General features: G+C 41.6%; 1 protein-coding gene across 2 annotated transcripts in view; it reads right to left on the reverse strand.

Annotated features, from left to right (window-relative positions):
* Positions 1 to 17420, reverse strand: part of KCND2 (potassium voltage-gated channel subfamily D member 2) — a 523848-nt gene extending 506428 nt beyond the window's left edge. For both annotated transcript variants that reach the window (XM_068272713.1, XM_068272712.1), the window contains exon 1: positions 16150 to 17420. In XM_068272713.1, coding sequence (XP_068128814.1) covers positions 16150 to 17264 — 1115 coding nt within the window. In that variant the 5' untranslated portion in view covers positions 17265 to 17420. The remainder of the gene's footprint in view (positions 1 to 16149) is intronic.
* Between the last annotated feature and the right edge of the window lie 4493 nt (positions 17421 to 21913).

Raw genomic sequence — 21913 nt, forward strand, 5'->3', positions numbered from 1 at the left:
CAAATTAACTTTATTCCATCGTCACGGGCAGCTTTACGGCTCGGTGCCTTCACTCTTCCCTCAATGGCTAAGGGAGCATTAATCATTGATACAGTGGTGCTGCTCCAGCTTCTGGAAATTACAGAGTCTAGCACAGATATAATCTTCCTATCACAGAGTAAAAAGCTTCCGCTAATGTAAAGGGCAATGTGCATTTAAAATAAGATCAAATCTGAGCGTACTCTGTAACTTGCAGAAAAGCGCATCAGTGCTGCTCTGACAGCATACATGTCTGTACAGAACTCTGCAAGTTTAGAAGGTGGAGCAGTTCTACTGTATACATGAAAAACTATGATTAATGCCTGTTCAGCGATGCAGAAAAGACTGAATGCGGCTCTGTAGGTTGCACAGCCTTATGTAAATGCTACTTTGTTCTTGACGCTCAGAACTGATGCACAAAGTAGCTAGTCTTATAACCTGTTTGTAGCAGTGAAGTTATTCAGTCACATTTAAAGTGACCATGTGTTTAAATCCTTTGTTTGTGTTTTTCAAACATTTTAATAAGTGGTATTTTGCGTTACACAGAGACATTATTTTATGTGTACAGATTTCAACATATGACCATTTTCAACCAAACAAGCACTCTTCTATATTATATCATAAGTCTATAGTATGGAATTCTATGTGCTTTTATTATTTAAAACAAAAGAGAAAAAACAACTGTATAACTTAGTTCTCTAGCTAAAAAAGAAAAAAGAAAGAAAAGAAAACTTCTCCAATGAAAAAGAAAGGAGAAAAATCAATGAATATAAGTAATTTCAATCTGCTACCTATGCCTTTTAACAACTTACATAATTAACAGCAAAATATGTATCCATCTGTAACGGTGGCGGGGTCATTTTCGTGGTCAGCGCACAAGACGCGCACTGACACAACGAAAACCCTCCACCAGCGTATAATTTTGGGAAACCCAGGCTAGGTGCTATGCACCCGCAGAGGGCAATTCCCACCGGCAGATGGCGCTGTGGAGAGCAGGCGAACACCACCGCTGCACAGCCACAGATGCCAGATGGGAATTGTACATAACCCGACAAACGGGGCTGAAGAGCCCTTAAAGAGAAAGAGCACAGGGACAGGATGTATGTGTGTGCACCAAACTAGCCGCCACCCAGCGACAGTGAACACACAACAGCGGAAACAAAGTGGGAACGCAATCGCAAGATTGGCGATTGCCGATAGAGACACAAGACAGAGCAGGACAGCGCACAAGGGTAGCAAAGGCACAGAAAATCACACAATGAGAAGATAAGAAAAATAACAAACGCTAGCTAAACGCGTCCACCGCACTCATTCGCAATAGTGAACGCGTTTACGCACGGTCCCTTCGCGTTAAGCACCCGGGGACAAGCGTGCTGCCCTAACTAACCAAAACAAGACAGACACCACACAGACACGCTTGCTACACGGTTGCCTTACCGCAGGCACCAGCAAGCGTAAACAAACAGACAAACAAACAACAGGAAAAGGTCACACAGGAACCACTGCTCTTACTGTCAGAGCCAGTGCGAACCAAGTTTGAGAAAAGACCCACTGCTCTTCCGCCAGAGCAGTGTGATCCAAGCACACGACAGACAGAAGGAGTAACCGATAGCGACCGCAGCCAAGGTTAACTCCCAGATTCAGACCAGAAGGATCCACCTCCTCTAACGCTAGGGCTTGTGCGATCCAAACACATGACAGACGGAACAGGCAAAACAGATAATGCAATCCTAACTGCACTAGGGAAACTGCCTAGTGCATTCCCACGAATTACACTAAGATAACTTTAACAAACGAGAATGGCTGACACTCCAGGAGTGTCCATCAGGAACAGACCATGAAAGGGAAATGTCCAGCAAAGCATTCTGGGAGCAGAATGCTTTTATAGTGCCAGTCATCAAAAGAAGGCAGGTAAGGGATTTGCATGACTAATGTATGCAAATTCCTCAGCAACACAAGCTGCAAAACTGACAGAAGGTCTCCTTTCCAGAGTCCTGCAGCATGCAAACCTAAACAATGGTCAAAAGGCTGCCTGCCTGCGCAGGCAGCTGAGCGGATTCTCACACCATCATAACTTTATGAGTCCAATTCAACAAATTCAACAAGAATCTGCAACATAGTTGATTTTTATTAAACCTTATCTCAAATTTCCCATTTCTTGTAGAATTGGTCCACATTACTATAAAGGTTGGCAAATATTCGCTCACATTTAAAGATAAGTTCACTGGGCCAGAGTCATCAAAGCAATTACGATAGTTTTTTTCTCATTATTTTCTACATTTGATGAGTATTGTAATCTGAGAGTAAATTCTCTACTTACATAATAAGAAGAGTTTCGCTACTTTTGCATGAATTTTTAGAAAATGTCCTACAGCTAGAACAGTACAAAACCAGTTCAAATCTGTTGAAAAGATAAGAAGTGGTTGATATCACTTCTAAAACTTGTGCAAAGCTGCTACACTGGGGGATGCACTGTCAGCTTGTACTATATAAGTTGAATTCCAAAAATACCTGAATTAAAGTTCTCTTTCACAAACAGCAACTATACTATGATATATTTTTATGAAAACAGGAGTATCTGGACTGATTGACATTATCCAGTGCATTCTACCCTAAGAAGATCTCTGGCCACTGTTGTTTTCCCATTTAAATACTATTGTGAGTCTCCTTTTTCTGTATTAAAGCTGCCACAGTACATCTTACCTCACTCAGAGGATTCTCTCACAGACTGCACCAATTCTGAGAATTCTTATCTTCTCCTGCTTTAGAACAATTTTAGAAGGTAATCGCACCTTCTTAAAATGTCTGAGACAGTTCTGCATGATTTCTAGAAATCGTCTAAAATTTTCCTCTCGTACACTATTGATGAATTTGGCCTTTTATCTGAATAATTTCTTCTAAAAATCGGAACCTTTGCAACATTCCCATGTCATAAAATGGCACACTTTGTTGCTAGCAAATAACATCTGTGTGGTTCTATAAGTGAGTTAAGGTTTATACTGAAAAGTGTTATAACCATTTTCATCTTTACTCACTCTCACTGTTCCTCAGATTTTAATAATAAAGCTAAAATACTGTTGCCATACCCTTTTAATATAAGGACAACTCCATCAGATGTGTATAAGTGTACATTTTTGAGAGCAATTTCTCTAGCCCTATCTGATTGTGTATCAGATATTAAAGACAATTTCCAAGGTGTGTAATACCCAGTGGTGGATTAAGCTCCATTTTTTTTGTGGGGACATGATGGCTGGCTGGTGGGGCCCATTTGAGTGATCAAAATCAATGTTATGTTAGTATGGCGAGCTTTAGATATTTTTTGCCAAATACAGGTGATAAAATTAAGGCTAACTAGTTTAGCAATGATAGGAACCAAATGTAAACATCACAAACAGAACTTAGAGGCTTTTGAGCCGAGCAGATTGTCCAAATGATGGTGCTATTACTGAAGAAAAGTTACATACAGATGTACTTGGCTAGTTTGCTGGCATCCTTTAATTTTTACTTGCTATCCCGATTCAAAACTTCCTTTCTGTAAAATACAAGCTCTACTTTATTGGCTAATTTAAAGCTAAAACAGTAATCTTTCAGCTAGCCTTCTTTAGACTCTATTCCTGTTGACTGACAATGTTAGAACATACAATCAGAAGGAGGTAGAGAGATTTGTTTGCAAATGTAAGTGTCATCTAGATACATTAATAGATACAAGTGATCTAGCAAGGATTGTGAGGTATTTATGGCAAATATTTAAGACCCTTGGTTTCTATAATGCCTACATGGAAAGTTTTTTGCAGACCCTATCCTGTTCAGTGAATGCTGCTGGAGCCTGAAAACATTTAACTGTGTGTTACTGAGCAGGGGGGGGGGGGGGGGGAAGGGTTGTTTGACCTCTGTACTCGACAGAGGGAGCGATCTTGGCAATACCGATGTAAAGTATAGACAAAGTATGTTAGTTGGTGCTGCTCCTTTAAAAGCCACTCTGGGTGGTGAAGACATTTGTAAAGGACAAGGGGGAAAAGGAAGGGGAGGGGAAGAGCGCACTCAATAGACAATTTGAGAAAACTGGTTAGGCAACCGTGGAATAATCTCACCTGAGACTCTTGCCAAATAGTCCACTTTCGTCGTCGTTTAGTGGACGGAGTAGCATATGTGCCAGTACATCTTGTAGAGGAAGATCGCTGGAAAGACCTGGTCCCCGGTTCTGAGTGGGACAAAAGCTCTTCAGCCGACCAACCCATATGGGCTAATCGGCAAGAATCTCAGGTGAGATTATTCCACGGTTGGATAACAGTTTTCTCAAATTGTCTATTGAGTGCGCTCTCCCCCTTCCCTTCCTTTTCCCCCTTGTCCTTTACAGATATCCTCACCACTGAGCAGGGAGGGGGGGGCACTTGGGGGGGGGGGGCACAGTGATTCCTGGGCCTGGGGCAATGCCCCAGCGTGCCCCAGTGTACCGTCGCCCATGGTAGTACCATCTCATTAAAAATTTCTGACTCAATTACCGGTGACTAATACAGTAAGAAAGGTTAGTTAAGGAATAAAAAAACCTTGCTTGTCAGAGTATTCCCTGTGGATTTCTTTCTCCCATTTCTTCAAAAAACATGTTTTGGAAACATTTGAAATGTTCAGTGTGTATTATAGTGAAAAGAGTCCTTCAAACTCTTTAAACTGCAGGGAGACAGATGTATTATCCCTTTATGAATAGATACGTTATTTATCAAGAGAGATTTAATAAAATGACAGACTAATTAAAAAATGTGTGTTTGGTGAAATTGTACTTGAGAGGATTTTACTTTCTCCGGTTCAAGGAGTTGATGAAAATACTTAAGTCCTGTTTGAACCAGGGAGCTATTTTAAATCCAGTATAAGGAATTGTAGCCATTGTATGGGCATGTTTGTCTAGCCTTCACTATTTATTTTTTGCTTATAGATTTTCCAAGCTGTGCTAGTTACCTTGGCCCATATGCAATTCACTTTTTTTTCCTGAGTTTTCTCCTAGGTGTTATTTTTAAACATGTCAATAAAATGCCTTTTAAACCATCAGAAAGCAAGAAAATATTTTAAAAAAATGTTGATAGTACTTTTCGCCTACTTTTTGGTACTTTTTTAGTTGAAAAGTGCTGGAAAGTTTTTGCAAATCAAGATGAAATATCTCCCAGGAGAAAACTCAGGTGAAAAAGTTAATTGCATATGGGCCCTTATGTGTTAGTAGTGATAAGTAGTTATCTGTTCTACCTAATATTGTTTTCATTATGTGTGTAAGAAAATGATGAGTACCTATTTTTGTTCAATCTTTGTTCAATCCAAAGAGTGTCAAAAGGTCTGTAGAAAAAGAGTCTAAATTATTCTAGTATGGATGCTATATCTTAATAAATTATTACCCATATAAGACATGAAGTAATAGCTTCTAAATAAATGTTACAAGCTTATACAGTCACCATAGAGAAAAAGGAGGAAAAGATCCCCCCCTAACCTTTAATTACCTATGTCTTTATTGAATACAGATATCAAATGATATGCTAAACTGCCAGCAAATAGGCTGAGCAGTGTCATTCCCTACCAAGTCAAGGAAGACCAAGTAGGATTCATAAAAGGAAGACAAGTGTCTAATGAAACAAGAAGGGTTATGGATCTTATTCAGCTAGGTGAACACTCAGGGGTGTCTTTCATGCTACTAACATCAGATGCAGAGAGGAAGGAGGAAGGAAAATGCAGGACACAGAGCCACATGCTTCCTATCCCCCCACAAACATGAAGCAGAAAATCTTAAGATTATAAATAAGAAAACAGACAAATGGCAAAGTGTGCTTTAATGAATGAAGGCACATCTACCTTCACTAGCAAAAAGAGAAAACCACAAGAAGTAGGCTACACTCACACTTATCAGTTATGAAAATGCACACAATTTATGCACTTTTTTAACCAATTTGTACACATTTAAGTAGACATATTTCCAGGCACTTGACTATACACTGAATTTAAAACTGTAAGAAAAATGCAGCAAGCTGTCACTTTTTCATATGCAAATGGAACCACATATAATATGGAAAAGCCTATTGATTAAGATGTGCTGTCAGTCCTAATGCATTTCCACAATTTGCGGTTATAGTCTGAATGAAACCTCAATGCTAACCTACACTCTTATGGAATAAAAAAAAGAATAGTAAAAAACATGCTGCCTTAATTCTCCCTGTTGGCTGATTAGTAAACTGATCTATCTGTAAAGCAACACAGGTCACCCATCACAGACAGGAGTCAAATATTTTGACAGTTGTGGTCAATATCTCCTACAATAGGACTGTGCTCAAACCTCTGTGTAGGTGTAGGGGTCAGATGATGACATTGGTGTGTCTGCATATCGGCTAGTAGGAAGCACAGGAATAACAGAGTAGATCAGAGATTTCTTCAGAACACAAACTACACAAGGAAGTATGTAAGGCGGCTAGTGAAGAAACCTTAAAAGTTTGATTTTTCTTTTCCTTTTTAGTTGAGATCAGGTCAGCTGTTAAGGCCATCTGTAGCTGGGTGGTGGTGTGGTGAACTCCCTGCTCTATTCCACTGGAGCACACTCAGGAAATAGCGATCATAATATGGTAACATTTTACCTGGTAGTTAACAGTAGCAGTAGAGCTATTCGCAAGGGGAAATTAAGCAACTTTTATTTTGGAGGAGGATTCAATCTATAAATACCTTTAAACTTAAATAGAGCCTCAGGTGGGCTCATACAAAAAAAAAATATATGCTACCTGATTCGGGGGGCTGAGCAGATCAGGTAGCCGCCAAAACTGCTGCTCTCTGCTGCTCCTGTGGGCTGCACTGGCCCACTTTCACTTTTGTGACCTCTGGGTCACAATGCTGGAACAAGAGAGATCTCTCTCTTCCAGCATGCAGGGAGGTGGGGGAGCAACAGGTGGCATGACCAGGGAGAGAGAGCTGCCCGATGGCAGCTCCGGAAACCCTGCAGGAACGCCCCTACCGGGCATTTTGAGCAGGAAATCCCTCTCCTGTATTTACCCTACAAAATAGCGACAAATATTGTCACTAATTTTGGGGGGCTATAACGAGGCAGTGGGGGTGCAGAGAGCAGCGTTGTGGGGCAGAGAACATGCTTCTGTGTCCCATCTGCCCCCCAAGTAACTGCCTCAGGTTCTTTTTAAAGTTAGACTGTCAATGAAGTGCATGCAAGTGGGCTCTTAATGTTACTATTTTTAATATCATGAAGGTAATCTAAAATCAGAATCTTCAGTGTCCTTTTTATCTTTCCAAGGTACCTCTCATCACTCTGGCAGCTGATCGTATACATAACTCAATTGAACTATGGTTGATAAAAGATTTAACGCACATCGCATCTTTCACATTTTTACATACCACACACAGGCAACTGGACTATACCTTATTAACCGTTCCTTTTACCAAGAGTATCATAGTAGATAAACAAAATTACAAACTGAACACAGGGCCACACAACATGTTTTGGGCAGAGATAAATGGCTCTGTCTGAAAAACGTGTTACCTCCTAAAGCTTCAATGCAGCTTCTTGCTGCAACAGCGTTTGGTGAACTATGTTCTTTGTGTACTCTGTGTGTGTGCTGGTGCAGGAGTAGTGCACCTGCAGGACAACTGGCACTATTAGCTTCAGATGGCAGGATGTAGTTAAAATATATCCACATTTAGAAAAAATTAAACATAAAAACAAAAGTTCTTTCACTTCAGGTATAGTTCATTCTTACATTGAGATGAATAGATTTGAGCTCATCAGTAAATAAAGTCACCTTTATCATACTACGCCTCCACATCACCAGTACATCAACTATAACAATAAGTTGATCCAACACGAATATGAATCCAAGGTATAAACCATCCAGTGCTTCTACCACCCAAATGGAGGCATGCAGCCCCCATCAATGTACCCAGCATCTGCCTATAAAAATGCATCACCAAAAATAAAGCATCGTAAGAGAGTTGAAATGCTTGTACACACCTAATAATGTGTGCCCTCATTTGGGCAATACTGTACTTTAAAAAAAAAATACATAAAATACATAAAGGCATTTTTTTTTTCGCAAAAAACCCTTAACCTCCCTGACGTTCAATTTCCCCAGGATTTCTGTGCAAAAAGTGACCCAATTCATTTTCATTAACTTTTTTTTCCTGTAACTTGCCAAAATGTGTCAAGCAAGGGTCTAGTATACAGTGCAGGAGAGTATTGATGTGCATAACCGTCAATAACGCCTGCGAGGTTAATGCTCTTCAACCATCCTGGTACAGTATCGACATGTAGCGAGACTCAACATCGATCCCAACTTAAGTCTAATTATTACCAACTCGCACTATTTTTAGGAACCTTAAAATGTCACATGAATTTGAACACAGGAAAAACCTACACCATTTCATCATTCATTAAAGAAAAATGGCATATGCTATCCCTAGCTCCATATGGTGCATCATACTCAACTTCTGGTCTCTGCATCACCATCCTGATTACAACCACCTGAGTTCAGTTAAACTTAGGACTAGTTTCATTACAAGTCAGGTGAGGAGGCGAGGGCAGTCCTCTGAGTGGGTTATTTTGAACTGTATGATACAGGCCAAGTGCACACCAAAACCGCTAGCAGATCCACAAAACGCTAGCGGTTTTTGGAGCTGATTTCAGAGCGATTCTAGGTATGTTTAGAGAGGATTTCTAAACATACCTAGCGGTTTTGGGAGCGTTTTTGGGTAGCAGATTACTAATACTGTTACAGTAAAAGTTGTTACTGAACAGCTTCTGTAACAAAAACTCCTGGAAAACCGCTCTGATCTAGCGTTTTTTAGAGCGGTTTGCGTTTTTTCTATACTTTACATTGAAGCAGAAACGCTTCTGCAAATCGCCAACGTGCAGCAGGAGGCACGTTTGCGGTTTGCTACAAACCTCAAACTGCCGGTGTGCACCATCCCATTGAAATACATTAGCCAAGCGGTTTTACAGGCAGATGCGGCCGGCGGATCGCATCCAAAACCGATCGGTGTGCACTGGGCCATAGACATGAAATGCCTGAAATTTTACTCCTTACTTTCCTAATACTTCTGGTAAAGCAGTAAGCTAATGAAACAGACAGAGAGAAAGCAGGTCTGGGAAATTTTGTATACAAACAGTGCACAGTTGGCATGGTTTCCAAAATTTGAACCACAGCCTTTTGACAGCTTTCAATACATATTATATATATATATATATATATATATATATATATATATATATATATATATATATATATATATATATATTTATTTATATATATATATATATATATATATATATATATATCTCCACACACTGAATTGGAAAAGTAACAAATAAAGACATTTAATTGCGAACCGTCTTGTGTGGTAATTGTAGAGGTTTTTTTTGTGTGAAAATTACATTTTCCCGTACATAATGTAGAGAGTCAGAAATAGTTAAATGGAACCTTAAGGGGCATACAGACATGCGACTAAAGTCGTTGGTAACGAACGACTAACGATCGTTTATAACGACGATCGTTACAAAATAACCGCTAACGATCGTTAAGGGTAACGATCAGCGACTGAAGTCGTTGCAAACTGGAAATCCGTCCTGGCGGATTTTTTGTAACGACGATCGTTAGCAAAAGTACGTGTGTATGCTGATCGTTACAAAAACGATCGTTCGTTAAGTACCGTACATGCGCAGACAGAGAGAGAGAGACAGAGAGATGTATATAGATATATATATATATATATATAGATGTAGATAGATGTATAGAGATATATAGATATATGTTGACATAGATAGAGATATATCTATCTATATCTCTCTCTCCCTGTGTGTGTATATATATATATATATATATATATATATATATATATATATATATATGTACGCAACTTCCTCTTTCCTACTGGCCATTAACAATGACGTTCGTTCCGGGTTCATTGATCTGAATAACGTTTAGCATACTAGATGCGCTGTATCATACGTTCGTCACTTCCGCATCGTTCGTTCGGAAACGATCTGATCGTTTCCCACTTTCAACACCTCTTTACTAACGACCTTTTCATTTCTCTCCTTAATTGATCGTTCGTCGTTGCTTACGAACGATCGTTATCGCATGTCTGTACGTAGCTTTAATTGAGAGGGGTAAGGATGTTTCCTTTTAAACAATACCAGCTGCCTGGCAGTTCTGCTGATCTATTTGCTGCAGTAGTGGCTGAATCACACACCTGAAACAAGCATGCAGCTAATCCAGTCTGACTTCAGTCAGAGCACCTGATCTGCATGCTTGTTCAGGGGCTGTGGCTAAACATATTAGAGACACAGGATGAGCAGGAGAGTCAGGCAACTGGTATTATTTTAAAAGGAAAATCATTATCTTTCTCAGTTTAGGTTCCCTTTAAATTTGCACTTACAAAACAAATCCACTGAACTTGTGTTTCATGTCAAGTAAAATTGATTATGAGCATGATGATTCATGATAGCACTGATCTCAATATCCATCTCTCACATGACAAATACAATTACACATTATGATGCCCATTTACCCATGTAAATATTTATGCCCATATATTTTTCATACAAGTCACATTTTATCAGCTGTTAACCGAAAACTGCTGTGCAATTATAATTTAATCATGAATGTGTTAAGCTGCAATGCCATTCATCCTGCCAGATAAAACATCATCAGAATCATGTGTCATAGAGCTGAAGTTGGCCATAGATATCCTGACATAGCCAGATGTAAGGATAAAAAAAAACAGCTACTGACATCTTGGGAAAGCGTTTTCCCTTGAAAATAATAATAATTTATCAGCAAGGAAAATAAATATCTGATCTTATTTGTTGGTCTGCCAAAATCTACCTGTCATTGGTATCTTCTTGATATCCTGAAATATTCTGACTACTTCCTTATTACTATGTATTTATATAGCACTGACATCTTCTGCAGCGCTTTTACATAGAGCATATAGTCAGGCCACTAAACGTCCCTCAGATGAGCTCACAATCTAATCCCTACCCCAGCCAGTTATTGTCTTATGTTCCTACTTTAGTCTATAACCAATGGGAGGCCAACTTATTTATCTGTAGGGTTTTGGGATGTGGGTGGAAATCAGAGTACCCAGAGTAAACCCACATAACACATGGAGAACATACAGACTCCCTGCAGATTGCATCATGGCCCTAATCTGAACTGGGGATCCAAGCACAGCAAGCAGAGTGCCATTTACTACACCACTGCTCCGCACTTATCAACATTATAGTCTGATTCTATAATGCCGGTAGAGGAATATACAATAACAGAAACGCAGCCATTTTTGGTCATACCCAATGGTACTTAAAATGTCCTAAATTGAGGCCCTGGGCAACAATACACTGTACATCTCTTTTTATTTTATTCCACTTTTTTACTAAAAGCTTGTCATTCCACTTATTTAGTACATGATGGTTGACTTCTCATGCTCATTGTCATCATTCTTTTGAAGTGTTCACACTACAGTATCTATAAACAATGAGTGTGTGCTAATGACTCAATTTTTTGTAGTGTAAACAAAAGCAGCTTGCACTTTATGAGGCATATTGCATTATTAATTAGAGAACTTTATTTTAAGTACAATAGCACTCCTAGCTCTCATGCCTATCCCATGACTTTGTAAATTACTAAGCAGGTGAACTGGAAAAAGCACTAAGATGTGGACTAGAGATCATTTCACATTTATTCTACAGAAAGCAGTGTATTTTGTGTTCTAGTTAACAGTGCCCTAAGCCAGAGTTCCCCAACCCTGTCCTCAAGGCCCACCAACAGTACATGTTTTGCAGGAAACCACAAACATTCACAGGTGAGGTCATTAGTGTCTCCGCAGAGCTGATTAATTACCTCTGTGGATTTCCAGAAAACATGCACTGTTGGTGGGCCTTGAGGACAGGGTTGGGGAACACTGCCCTAAGCCATTGTGCAGTGTAAGATGTGTTACAAAAGGGTCCAGCAAACTATACAACCCCCAGCAAACATCATGCCCACTGGTGAAGTCAGCTCCTGGCCTAGGGGGTGTTAACAGAAGAAAGCTTATGGTGCTATCCGGCTACTTTGATAACAGATTAATCAGATAAGCAACTCCATCCTAGCTAGCTAAAGGCTCATACATATGTTCAACTTAATGCACAACCAATAGCACAACCTGACCAACCACATAACAAGTTGTTTACCTGACAAGTACGTACACACACGCCAACCAACTAAACAACCAACTCACTTAAAGGGACTCAGAGCTGAACATGAAAAACATTTTATACATACCTGGGGCTTCCTCTAGCCCCATATGCGCTGATCAATCCCATGCCGCCGTCCTCCGCTGCCCGCAGCTAAGAGAACCGGCTCCCCGCTCTGCCGTCAGTCGGAGTCAGTCTGAGCGTAAGGGAAGTGCGCTCTTTGCGTATCTCTGCAGCAGTGTATGGAGAGATACGTAGAGGGCGCACTTCTCCTGCGTAGCCTGGCTCCGATGACATCAGCGTCGGGAGCCGGTTCTCGTAGATGCAGGCAGTGGAGGACGGCGGCGTGGGATCGATCAGCGCGTATGGGGCTGGAGGAAGCCCCAGGTATGTATAAAAGCTTTTTCATTTTCTAGGTCTACGTTCATCTCTGGTTCCCTTTAAATTCTATATGTGCAAGCTAAATGACAAACTTCACAACATGTCCACTTTCAAAAACAATAAAGTTGTTCAAAAGACTTGTACACACCTTCTAACCTGCCTGATAGTTGGGCAGATTAATCCACAGGTTAGATCTGGCAAACAACAGTGAGTTGGTCATGTCAACTCACTGACCATACAATTCTATGGGCCTGCATTCAACTGACCAGTGTGTAGCCTTAAGATAGCCATACACTGGTCGATTTGCCATCAGATTCGACCAACAGATAGATCCCTCTCTGATCGAATCTGATCAGAGAGGGATCGTATGGCTACCTTTACTGCAAACAAATTGTGAACCGATTTCAGCCTAAAACCGTTCACAATCACATTACCTGCTGCGCCGGCGCGATTGCCCCCGGTCACCGCTCCGTCTCTGCTCTAGTCTGGTCTCCGGGTCCGGGATGCTTCACTTCCTCCTGCCCGGCAGGAAGTTTAAACTGTAGAGTGCCCTCTACTGTTTAAACTTCCTGCCGGGCAGGAGGAAGTGAAGCATGCCGGACCCGGAGACCAGACCAGAGTGGAGACGGAGCAGCAGTGACCGGGGCAGTCGCGCCGGCGGCGCAGGTAATGTATTGCCGCTCTATTGCGTCGGTCGTCGGGCACTCGAACGCCGTTAGCGACGCGCTCCCTACCCGCGGGCGATCGGCGGTAATTTTCCACACGGAGCAATCGACGGGATCGGACGAAATAGATCGAAATTTAGCGTGTAGCGGGAACGATGTGACAGCAGATTCGATCCCAGTGATCCCGCTCCAACATATGTCAAGCCATCCTCCCTGTGCCATAGAAACAGTTGCTCAAGTGTAGCTGAGCAAAATGTTTGTATAATGCATGACTTAGTTGTGTTGCCCTAGCTATGGAATAGCAGTAGAAAACTGATGCAAAACTGACAGGACAGGAATGGGCCAGAAATTTGCAGATTTATGTGTGAACAAAGCCTTAAGCCACTTATGAACTTTTTGAAACTGTCTATGGAAACCAGGTTACACCTTTCTCCAAGCAGACTTCTGCCAAGGACACACAGGCTTAAGGTACCCATTTTCCACAGATGCAATATTTCGATCAGATTTTTACAGAAAACCATGCAGTATGTGGAGAAAATCAATGTAAAATAATTCTATGGTCAAATGGAATAGAAAATGCTAATGATGGAAATGTTGTATTTTGCAATCGTTTCTGAAGAGTAAAAGTCCGGTTTATGTGAACAATTGGTAATTACCTTCTGATTACTTTCAATCCTGCAAATCTAATCCAATGATCACATCTGATGAAAATATTGTTTTGTTAATGGGCACCTTGCATGGCTAATGCAAAATGGATGTTTTAAAATGTCCAGTTTTTGCACTTTTCAGTGCAAAACAGATGCTTTAAAACTATCGTTTTGCATTAGCAGATGATGAAAATATGCCCGCGGGTGCACCGGGGAAGCGGGCGTGCAAGTACACGTGCATGCATGCGCACGAGCGCCTGCTTACCATCGCCAATGGGCTGGTGTTAAGGAAGCTAATTCTGTTTGGTGCAGGGGAAGGGGAGAATTGAACATGGAGGAGGGTTGCTGTAGCCTGAAAAACCATGTTAAAAATAGTAATAAAATTAGCAAAGAAAGTCCAGAAGTTGGAGCTGGGGCTGCTTATGGAAGAGAGGGGCTGCTGTCCATGCAGGATGCACATAGAACGTGCAGCTGCAAGTGGACGGAGAGATGTTTCCGCAAATGGGGATGATGTTTCCAACAGAAGGGACAGCTGTGTTTCTTAGAAAGGAAGGGAAGGCTGAACATGGAAGGCAGTCAACAGGAGAAAGTTGGCCTTGGGAACACAAGTATAAATCCAGCTCTGCTCCCAGTAAAGTCTGGAAAAAGAAGGAGACTCTTTGTTTCCTGTGGGCTCTACACCTTGTCTGAGATAAGTCTTCCCTTAGCTTCCTACAGAAATAAAACTCAGTGCAATTCATCAGATACCTTATTTCCTTTTACTTAATAAGTAATTACTAAGGGGTCTGCTGGATTCCCTTTATATCAGCACTCAATGAGTACTTTGAGAGCTCTATAATGCCTGTCTACTCAGCTGTCAATCACAATGAACAAGTTTATCAGAAAAAAAGCACTGTCACTTTGCATGTGAATAACCTCCGGAAGGAAGGCTGCTGTAAAAAGCCTCCTCTGTGCATCAATAAAAGGCTCGATGTAAAACAGCGCACTTTATATCAATGCTCAACAATGCACTGCATTCTGCAGGTGGCCAGCCTGTATTTAGTAGTAATTGACTCTATGAGCTTAACAAATAAAACAGGGGTTATATCAAACCACATCTAGTTTCTCATAAGCAAAGCACGCAGCCATACACTCGTGCTGTGCCTGAATGACGAGCATCATAGATCAGAGTTTGTTAAACTGTTATTACAGTATTATCTGCAAACCATACAAACCTGAATGGTAAGAATGATTATGATATTTGATGGTTACTTGTACTCACTTTTACAGAAATATATATGCATAAGAAAGAAAACAGCAATTCTATGTTGTTTGGACAAGTACTCAACCAATAAACAGCGGCATAGCTAAGGAGTTCTGGGCCCTAGTGCAAGTTTTACATTGGGCCCCCTTAAAGGGAACCCACGGGGAGAGAGATATGGAGGCTGACATATTTATTGCCTTGTAAACAATGCCAGTTGCCTGGCAGCCCTCTTGATCTTCTGGCATATGAAGTGTAGCATGTAGTAGAGTCAAAACCCTGGAACTGGCATATGGCTAATCCAGTAAAATCTGAGTCAGCTGAGTCAGTGTACCTCATGTGCTGCATGCTTGTTTAGGGTTTATGGCTAAAACTATTAGAAGAAGAGGATCAGGAGGACTGCTAGGCAACTGGTATTGTTTAAAAGGAAATAAAAATGGCAGCCTCCACTTCCCTCTTACCTTGGGTTTCCCTTTAAGGATACGTTATACATAAAAATCGTTACATGGGACATAGAACTGTAAGCGGACAGAGGAGAAATTTGTTGATTATTCCGCTATTCAAAGCACACACAGAAGTCATCATTACCAGCATAGCACCAATAAAGAGCTAATTCAGGACGGTTGAAGTAGGGTCTTTGGTGGGCATCTGTGGTTCAGGAGCCCTCGTACAGTCGGAACCTCTGCATCACCTATCGATGCACCACTGCCAGTTCATTCTTGGCCTTATGCGCATGTCAACTTCTTTTCATAATAAATATCTACGTTTGCCACACAGCCAATGGAATCAGATGTATGACATGGGTGGAGTCATGTTGAGGATAAGTGATTTACAATTAAAACAAAACAGGGATAGAGATTACAGAATACAGTACTTTAAGTTATTAAAAACCTTCCCAAAGCCATGTTGGCCTATTTTAAAGACATCCATTAATAAATAAATAATTTCAATGCCATAGTACAGAAACCAGATCCACACATTCCAAAGGGTGAGACTTACCCCAATGTTGTCATGGTGACGATGGTGTACCAGAATGCCGCGGGTATACTAGTGAATCTGCTGTTCATAGATCCCTTTTCAGCATAAAACATTACTGTAGCAAAGATAATGATAGCCATGGTAAGGGAGAATAGCAGAAAGCCCAGCTCTGAGGCACAGCTCTTAAGTGTATAGCCCAAGATCCGTAGGCCTTGCGAGTGGCGGGAAAATTTAAAGATACGAAATACGCGAAACACCCTCAGTGTAACAAATGCCCCACTAACCTCCTCATTGTTTGTCATCACAAGACCTATGTAGTAAGGCATGATTGCCACCACATCAATTATGCTCATGACACTTCGGGCAAAGCGGTAGCGACTGGGTGCAGCCATCAATCGTAACAAGTACTCCAGTGTAAATATCATGACACATGCCGTATCCAAACAGGAGAAAGCCACAAGATAACGTTCCCCACAGGGTAATTCCCGCATGGAGCCTGGCATCGTACCACATGGTACTGTCTCCACTACATTGGCAATGACTGAAACAGCAATGAAGAAGCCAGTCACATAGTAAAACACCAAGGCTAGTGTACTGGTATGTGGATTCTCAAAAGCTCGCCACATTTTCTGACGAAGGGACATAGGGGGCAGCGGCCCCTCTGCCGAATTTTCACTGTCCGCGTCATCCAATAGTCTCTCTGCATTCTCCCTTCGGCGGTCCTTGTACTCCTCATAACAACAGTCACCAATAATTTCTGGGATAATACCAAAGAAAGCCAACTCTTCATCGTACGCTGCGATGCATTCATGGCGAGGGTAGTGAAGTTTACCTGTACGGTAAAAGTTTAGAATATTGCGGAAAATGTCTGGGTCTCTATCAAAGAAATACTCGCCAGTGTCCTGATTGAAGAAGAAGTCTTTTTCTGTGCTGCCAAGCAAAGTATCTGGGTAACGTTCTAGCGTGTTCCGCCATGTCTGAAAGCGTGATCCACTAACATTTAGCACAATCAAGGTGTCTTGGGACCTCTTTCTCTCACCTCTTGGTGGCGGTGGCATAGGAGCTGAAGCCACTGGCATCCAGCCAATAGCAGCAGCCCGTGCAAAAGGGAGCCATGCTGCCACTCCTGCAGCCATATTTGCGGTGAGTGATTGCTCGCAGTTCTTTATCTGGGATGTCAAATTCTAAGGGAGTTCTAAGTCTACTGTGTTGCACTGCTTGGCAAATACTTCTCAAAGTTTGCTCCAAAAGATGGTGCTACAGATGCTGTTTGATCAGATAATTGCTGGGAAGTTCCACGTCCTCATCTGTATCCCCTTGTTTTAGGCAGGAGTAGTCTGTAGGATGCTCATTATGCAATATAGGATGAAGCATACCATGTGTTGCTGGCTTAGCTGCACCTCTCTCAGCTACTGTACATCAGCAACGGTGAAAGATCTGCGCTGTCTGCATGCAATATTCTGTCACCTAGCTCTTGTCTCTTAAGTCTCACAGTGGCAGTCACTTCACACATGCCTATGCCTTGTCCTTATACTATAGGAAATCCATCTGTATCGTGAATGTCTAACACAATTACATGACCACTAAGTTCCTCGGCACAATCCCGGATGCCATCCCTTTCCTGTAGTTTCTGCTTAGAAATGTTATCATGACTTGTCCAGGTGCACAGAGGCTTGCATGCAAGAACTGCACCAATTCATCCAAATGGAATGTTTATGCAGGAAAGCTACGTACCTCTGCGAGGGTGAAGCAGGTGGCCAGTTGCAGGAAGCCTGGAGCACCAGAGCATCCTTGCATATGGAGCCAAATAAGTGCAATTCACAACCCTGGCTGGAAAGCAATCCAGGCTGAGCTGGACAGAAGCTCAGCAACAAGTATAAAGAATCCACAGCAGTAGCCAGTGTTGCCAACCGTCAGTAAATTTATGGACAGTCCGTAAATAAAGTGATTTATTTCCCCTGTCTGTGTGGTCCGTAAGTAACTCATAGGGTCCGTAAAAACAAGCTTGCTGCAGCAATGCTCTACTACAGAGATAAGGAATTACACGCGCACAGAGACACACTGTGTTTCTCTCCCTCCTACCTCCTCCCCCTCCCCTCCTCCTTTCACTTTAGCTCAGCTTGTAGAGTGATCTCGAGCCTCCCCCTCCCTTTTTTCCCAGCTAGACACAGGCTGGGGGCTGCAATGACTAGACTATGACCTGTCCACACAGGTGTAGCTTTCTAGCAAGGAAAGATTGAATGATGCCAAGCAGGCACATCTGTAGTTAACTTTTCTTCCATGGTAGCATCATCATTTAGACAATCTGCTCTGCTCAAAAGCCTTGCAGTTCTTTTTGTGATGTCTACAATTAGCTCCAGTCATTTCTGAACTAAATTAGATTTTATTTTACCACCCCTGAGTTAGACATGCCTAAAAAGTTAGACAGGTAGAAGACATTACATAGATATACCGCATAGGCATGTGCTAAAATGCCTCTGTTAGGTTGCACTGCAACACCACTTAGCCTAAAGCAATTTGTGGCAATTTCAATAACTTTGATGCAGGCTAAGTTCACGCGGGACGCTGCGTTGTGATACGATCTTAACATTGCAACGCAAAATTACAACACAACGCAACAAAAAAGTCGTAATGCACATTAACACAGCGGTAACATCACATACAGTAGGTACAGTGAAGCATACAGGTATTGAAAAGTATGCTTCCCTGTATCTGTTAATTTGTGAGTTTAGAAGTAAGGCAGTGCTTTACCATAACGCAACATTTACAACACAACACTAACACCACACTTTAAACGTCGCATAGACTTATCATTGCAGAGCGGTAAGCAGCGTTATAAGACTTTATAAGGTGCAACTGCAAATGTCCCACTGTGAACTTAGGCTAAATGTGCCAGTAAACTATTGCTCCTACATGTCCAATCTATTGAGTTTTGATTGATTTGTGCTGTTTATCAAGCAAAATTGTGATCGGAAATCTCTAAGAGTGGCAGGGCAAATCCAAGATTTTAAAGGGGGGTATTCCTGAAAGTTCTCCCTCAGCCACGCACAATACAGTATAATAATATGGTAGGACATCATGCTGGGTACACATAATGCAATTTCCCCTCTGACTGACGGACAATGGGATCGATCAGGAGCAGTTTGGATACAGATAATGAGGACATTGCTAATGAAGGGGAAAGTGAAGCATTCACACAGCAGGGCACATAGCTGTGCTCATACCTGACTCTGTTAAGTTTACACTGCTGCTCCATTCTCTGTACACACACTGCTGCTCCATGCTCTGGACCAGGGGCATATCTGGGTAATATATAGCCTATGGCAAACATTTATATTTTTATATTGCCTCTCCCCCCCCCCCCCCCAGTCATTTCCCCCTTCTCCTCTAGAAACAGAATCATTTACCTCATACATGTGTTATGGTTGCCTGTAGTTTTTGGCTCAGGATACTGCTGGAGTTACTTTTTTGGAAATATCTCTTCCTATTCCCTCTCTGTCCTCTTTTCTAACAATAAGCCAAGTGTGCCCTATATACATACATTTAGTAGCAATGTTCCCCAGATAACAGAATCTGATCTGAGGTCTAAATTATGGGGCGTCATGGGCGCAGACATTGGGCACAGCACAAGAGCAGGCATGGCGCCCATGGTTGTGTGGCACCCATGGCATGAGCCACACCTTCACCCCTCTAGATACGACTCTGCTCTGGACACACACTGCTGCTCCATGCTCTGTACACAAGCTGCTGCTCCATGCTCTGAACACACGCTGCTGCTCCATGCTCTGTACACAAGCTGCTGCTCCATGCTCTGTACACACACTGCTGCTCCATGCTCTGTACACACACTCCTGCTCCATGCTCTGTACACACGATGCTGCTCCATACAAAGTCAGTTGTAGCAGGGAAAGAAAGGGGGCAGTGCTGTGAGCTGCAGGATGCCTGTAGATATTGTGGTGTCTTAACTTGTGCCTGTCCCCCCATCCCCAGACACTGCACTGGCCCTGGTCTGAGAGGGGATTCTGGGCAGATGTAATCCCCCCGTGCGTTTGCCTATTAGTGGTCTGGGTTCAATTGTTTTTTGCACTGAATCGAGCAGCTCAGCACTGCTGCACACTAAGAATTGAACTTGTCTTGCATGTTAGAAATTGATCACTATCCCATCCAATTCTCATCGAACCGGAATTGATTGGCTAGACATATCAGACCATAATCTACCTGTGTATTGCTAGTAGGGATGAGCACCCAAAAGTGACGAGTAAGATTCTCACAAACCAGCAGCCAAGTTTGCCGTATAATTGACAAGGAAGTACAAAGAGTATTCAATTTTTCTTCTGTGTAAATGATTGTAAAGTATTTGATCCCATATCAATTGTAAACTGCCACCTTATTGATATTAACACGATTATTTCACAATCGTCAAAAAAGAACCTACATTGCTGAACAGTATTTAGATCTATTTTAGCCCTTAGTATGTGAATTATTAATCACAGTGTTTGAAATATCACTATGATTAGACTTTTTGTCTGGTTGAATGTCACACATTTTCCTCAGACATTATTATTTAGTATTTATGTAGTGTCATCATCTTCCTCAGCCCTTTGCAGAGTATATAGTTTTGTCATTAGCTGTCCCACAGAGGGACTCACAATCCAGTCAATGTCATAGTCACATGTTCAACAGAGTCCATGACCGATTTAAACGGGAAGCCAATTAACTTATATGTATGTTTTTGTGATGGAGGTGAAACTAAGAGTGCCGGTGGAAACCCATACAGACATGGGGATAGCACACAAATTCCACGCAGATATTTTTCTGGTTGGGATTTGAACCGGGACCTGGTGCTGCAAGGTGATTGTGCTATCCACTACAGCACCACTTATCTACTCTCTTATGGTGATGAAGTGTACTTTACTTTTTTTCTCCAACATTTTAAATGAAATGATTTAATGTTCTGCATTTGAGAAGTTTTGAAAGTGAAATTTTTTTAATTATATTGATAAAACGGAGGTTATTGACAATTATACCATTAAACTGAGCCCGTTGTTGCAGCTTATACTATTCCTTATAGGAAACTCACTTCTGCATATAAGTTCAGCCCTACTGCACATGTGCAAATACAGCCACTCCTTTGCAGTAGCATGAATCCAGTACTGGTGAGCTGCTTCAAGCCACTGCGCAAGCGCAGTCATACTCACACATGGGCAGTGCGGCCATGCTTCTCTCTCACCTTACAGCATCAGATCCTCAGTTCAAATCCCTGCCAGAGCACTATCTGCAAGGAGTTTGTATGTTCTCCCCATGTCTGTGTGGGTTTCCTCCAAGCACTATGGTTTCCTACCACATCCCAAAAACAGATACGTTAATTGGCTTTCCCACTAAACACTAACCATAGACTGTTATGGACATATGACTATAGTAGGGATTAGATTGTGAGCAACTCTAGAGACAGTTAGTGACAAGACTATATACTATGTAAAGTGCTGCTGAAGATGCCAGCACTAAATAAATGCAAAATAATAATAATTGTTCTATTTATAGCAAAAGACTACACTAAGTGGATGTTACAGCTGTACTATTGCAATGCCATTACTTATCTTCCTTTGTTACATTTTTAAACTAAAAACACATTTCCCACAAAAAAAAATATATATATATATTCTGGCATAAGAGCTGTATTTTCAAGATGTCAGTAAATAATTTCCTTTGTCAGAGAATATTTATCTCTGGCAGTGGCAATATTGGCAGCAGCATCACGTTAATATCACAGCTGCTGCAGTATCCT

The sequence above is a fragment of the Hyperolius riggenbachi genome, chromosome 3 (assembly GCF_040937935.1).
Source record: "Hyperolius riggenbachi isolate aHypRig1 chromosome 3, aHypRig1.pri, whole genome shotgun sequence".
In the NCBI taxonomy this organism is placed as follows: Eukaryota; Metazoa; Chordata; class Amphibia; order Anura; family Hyperoliidae; genus Hyperolius; species Hyperolius riggenbachi.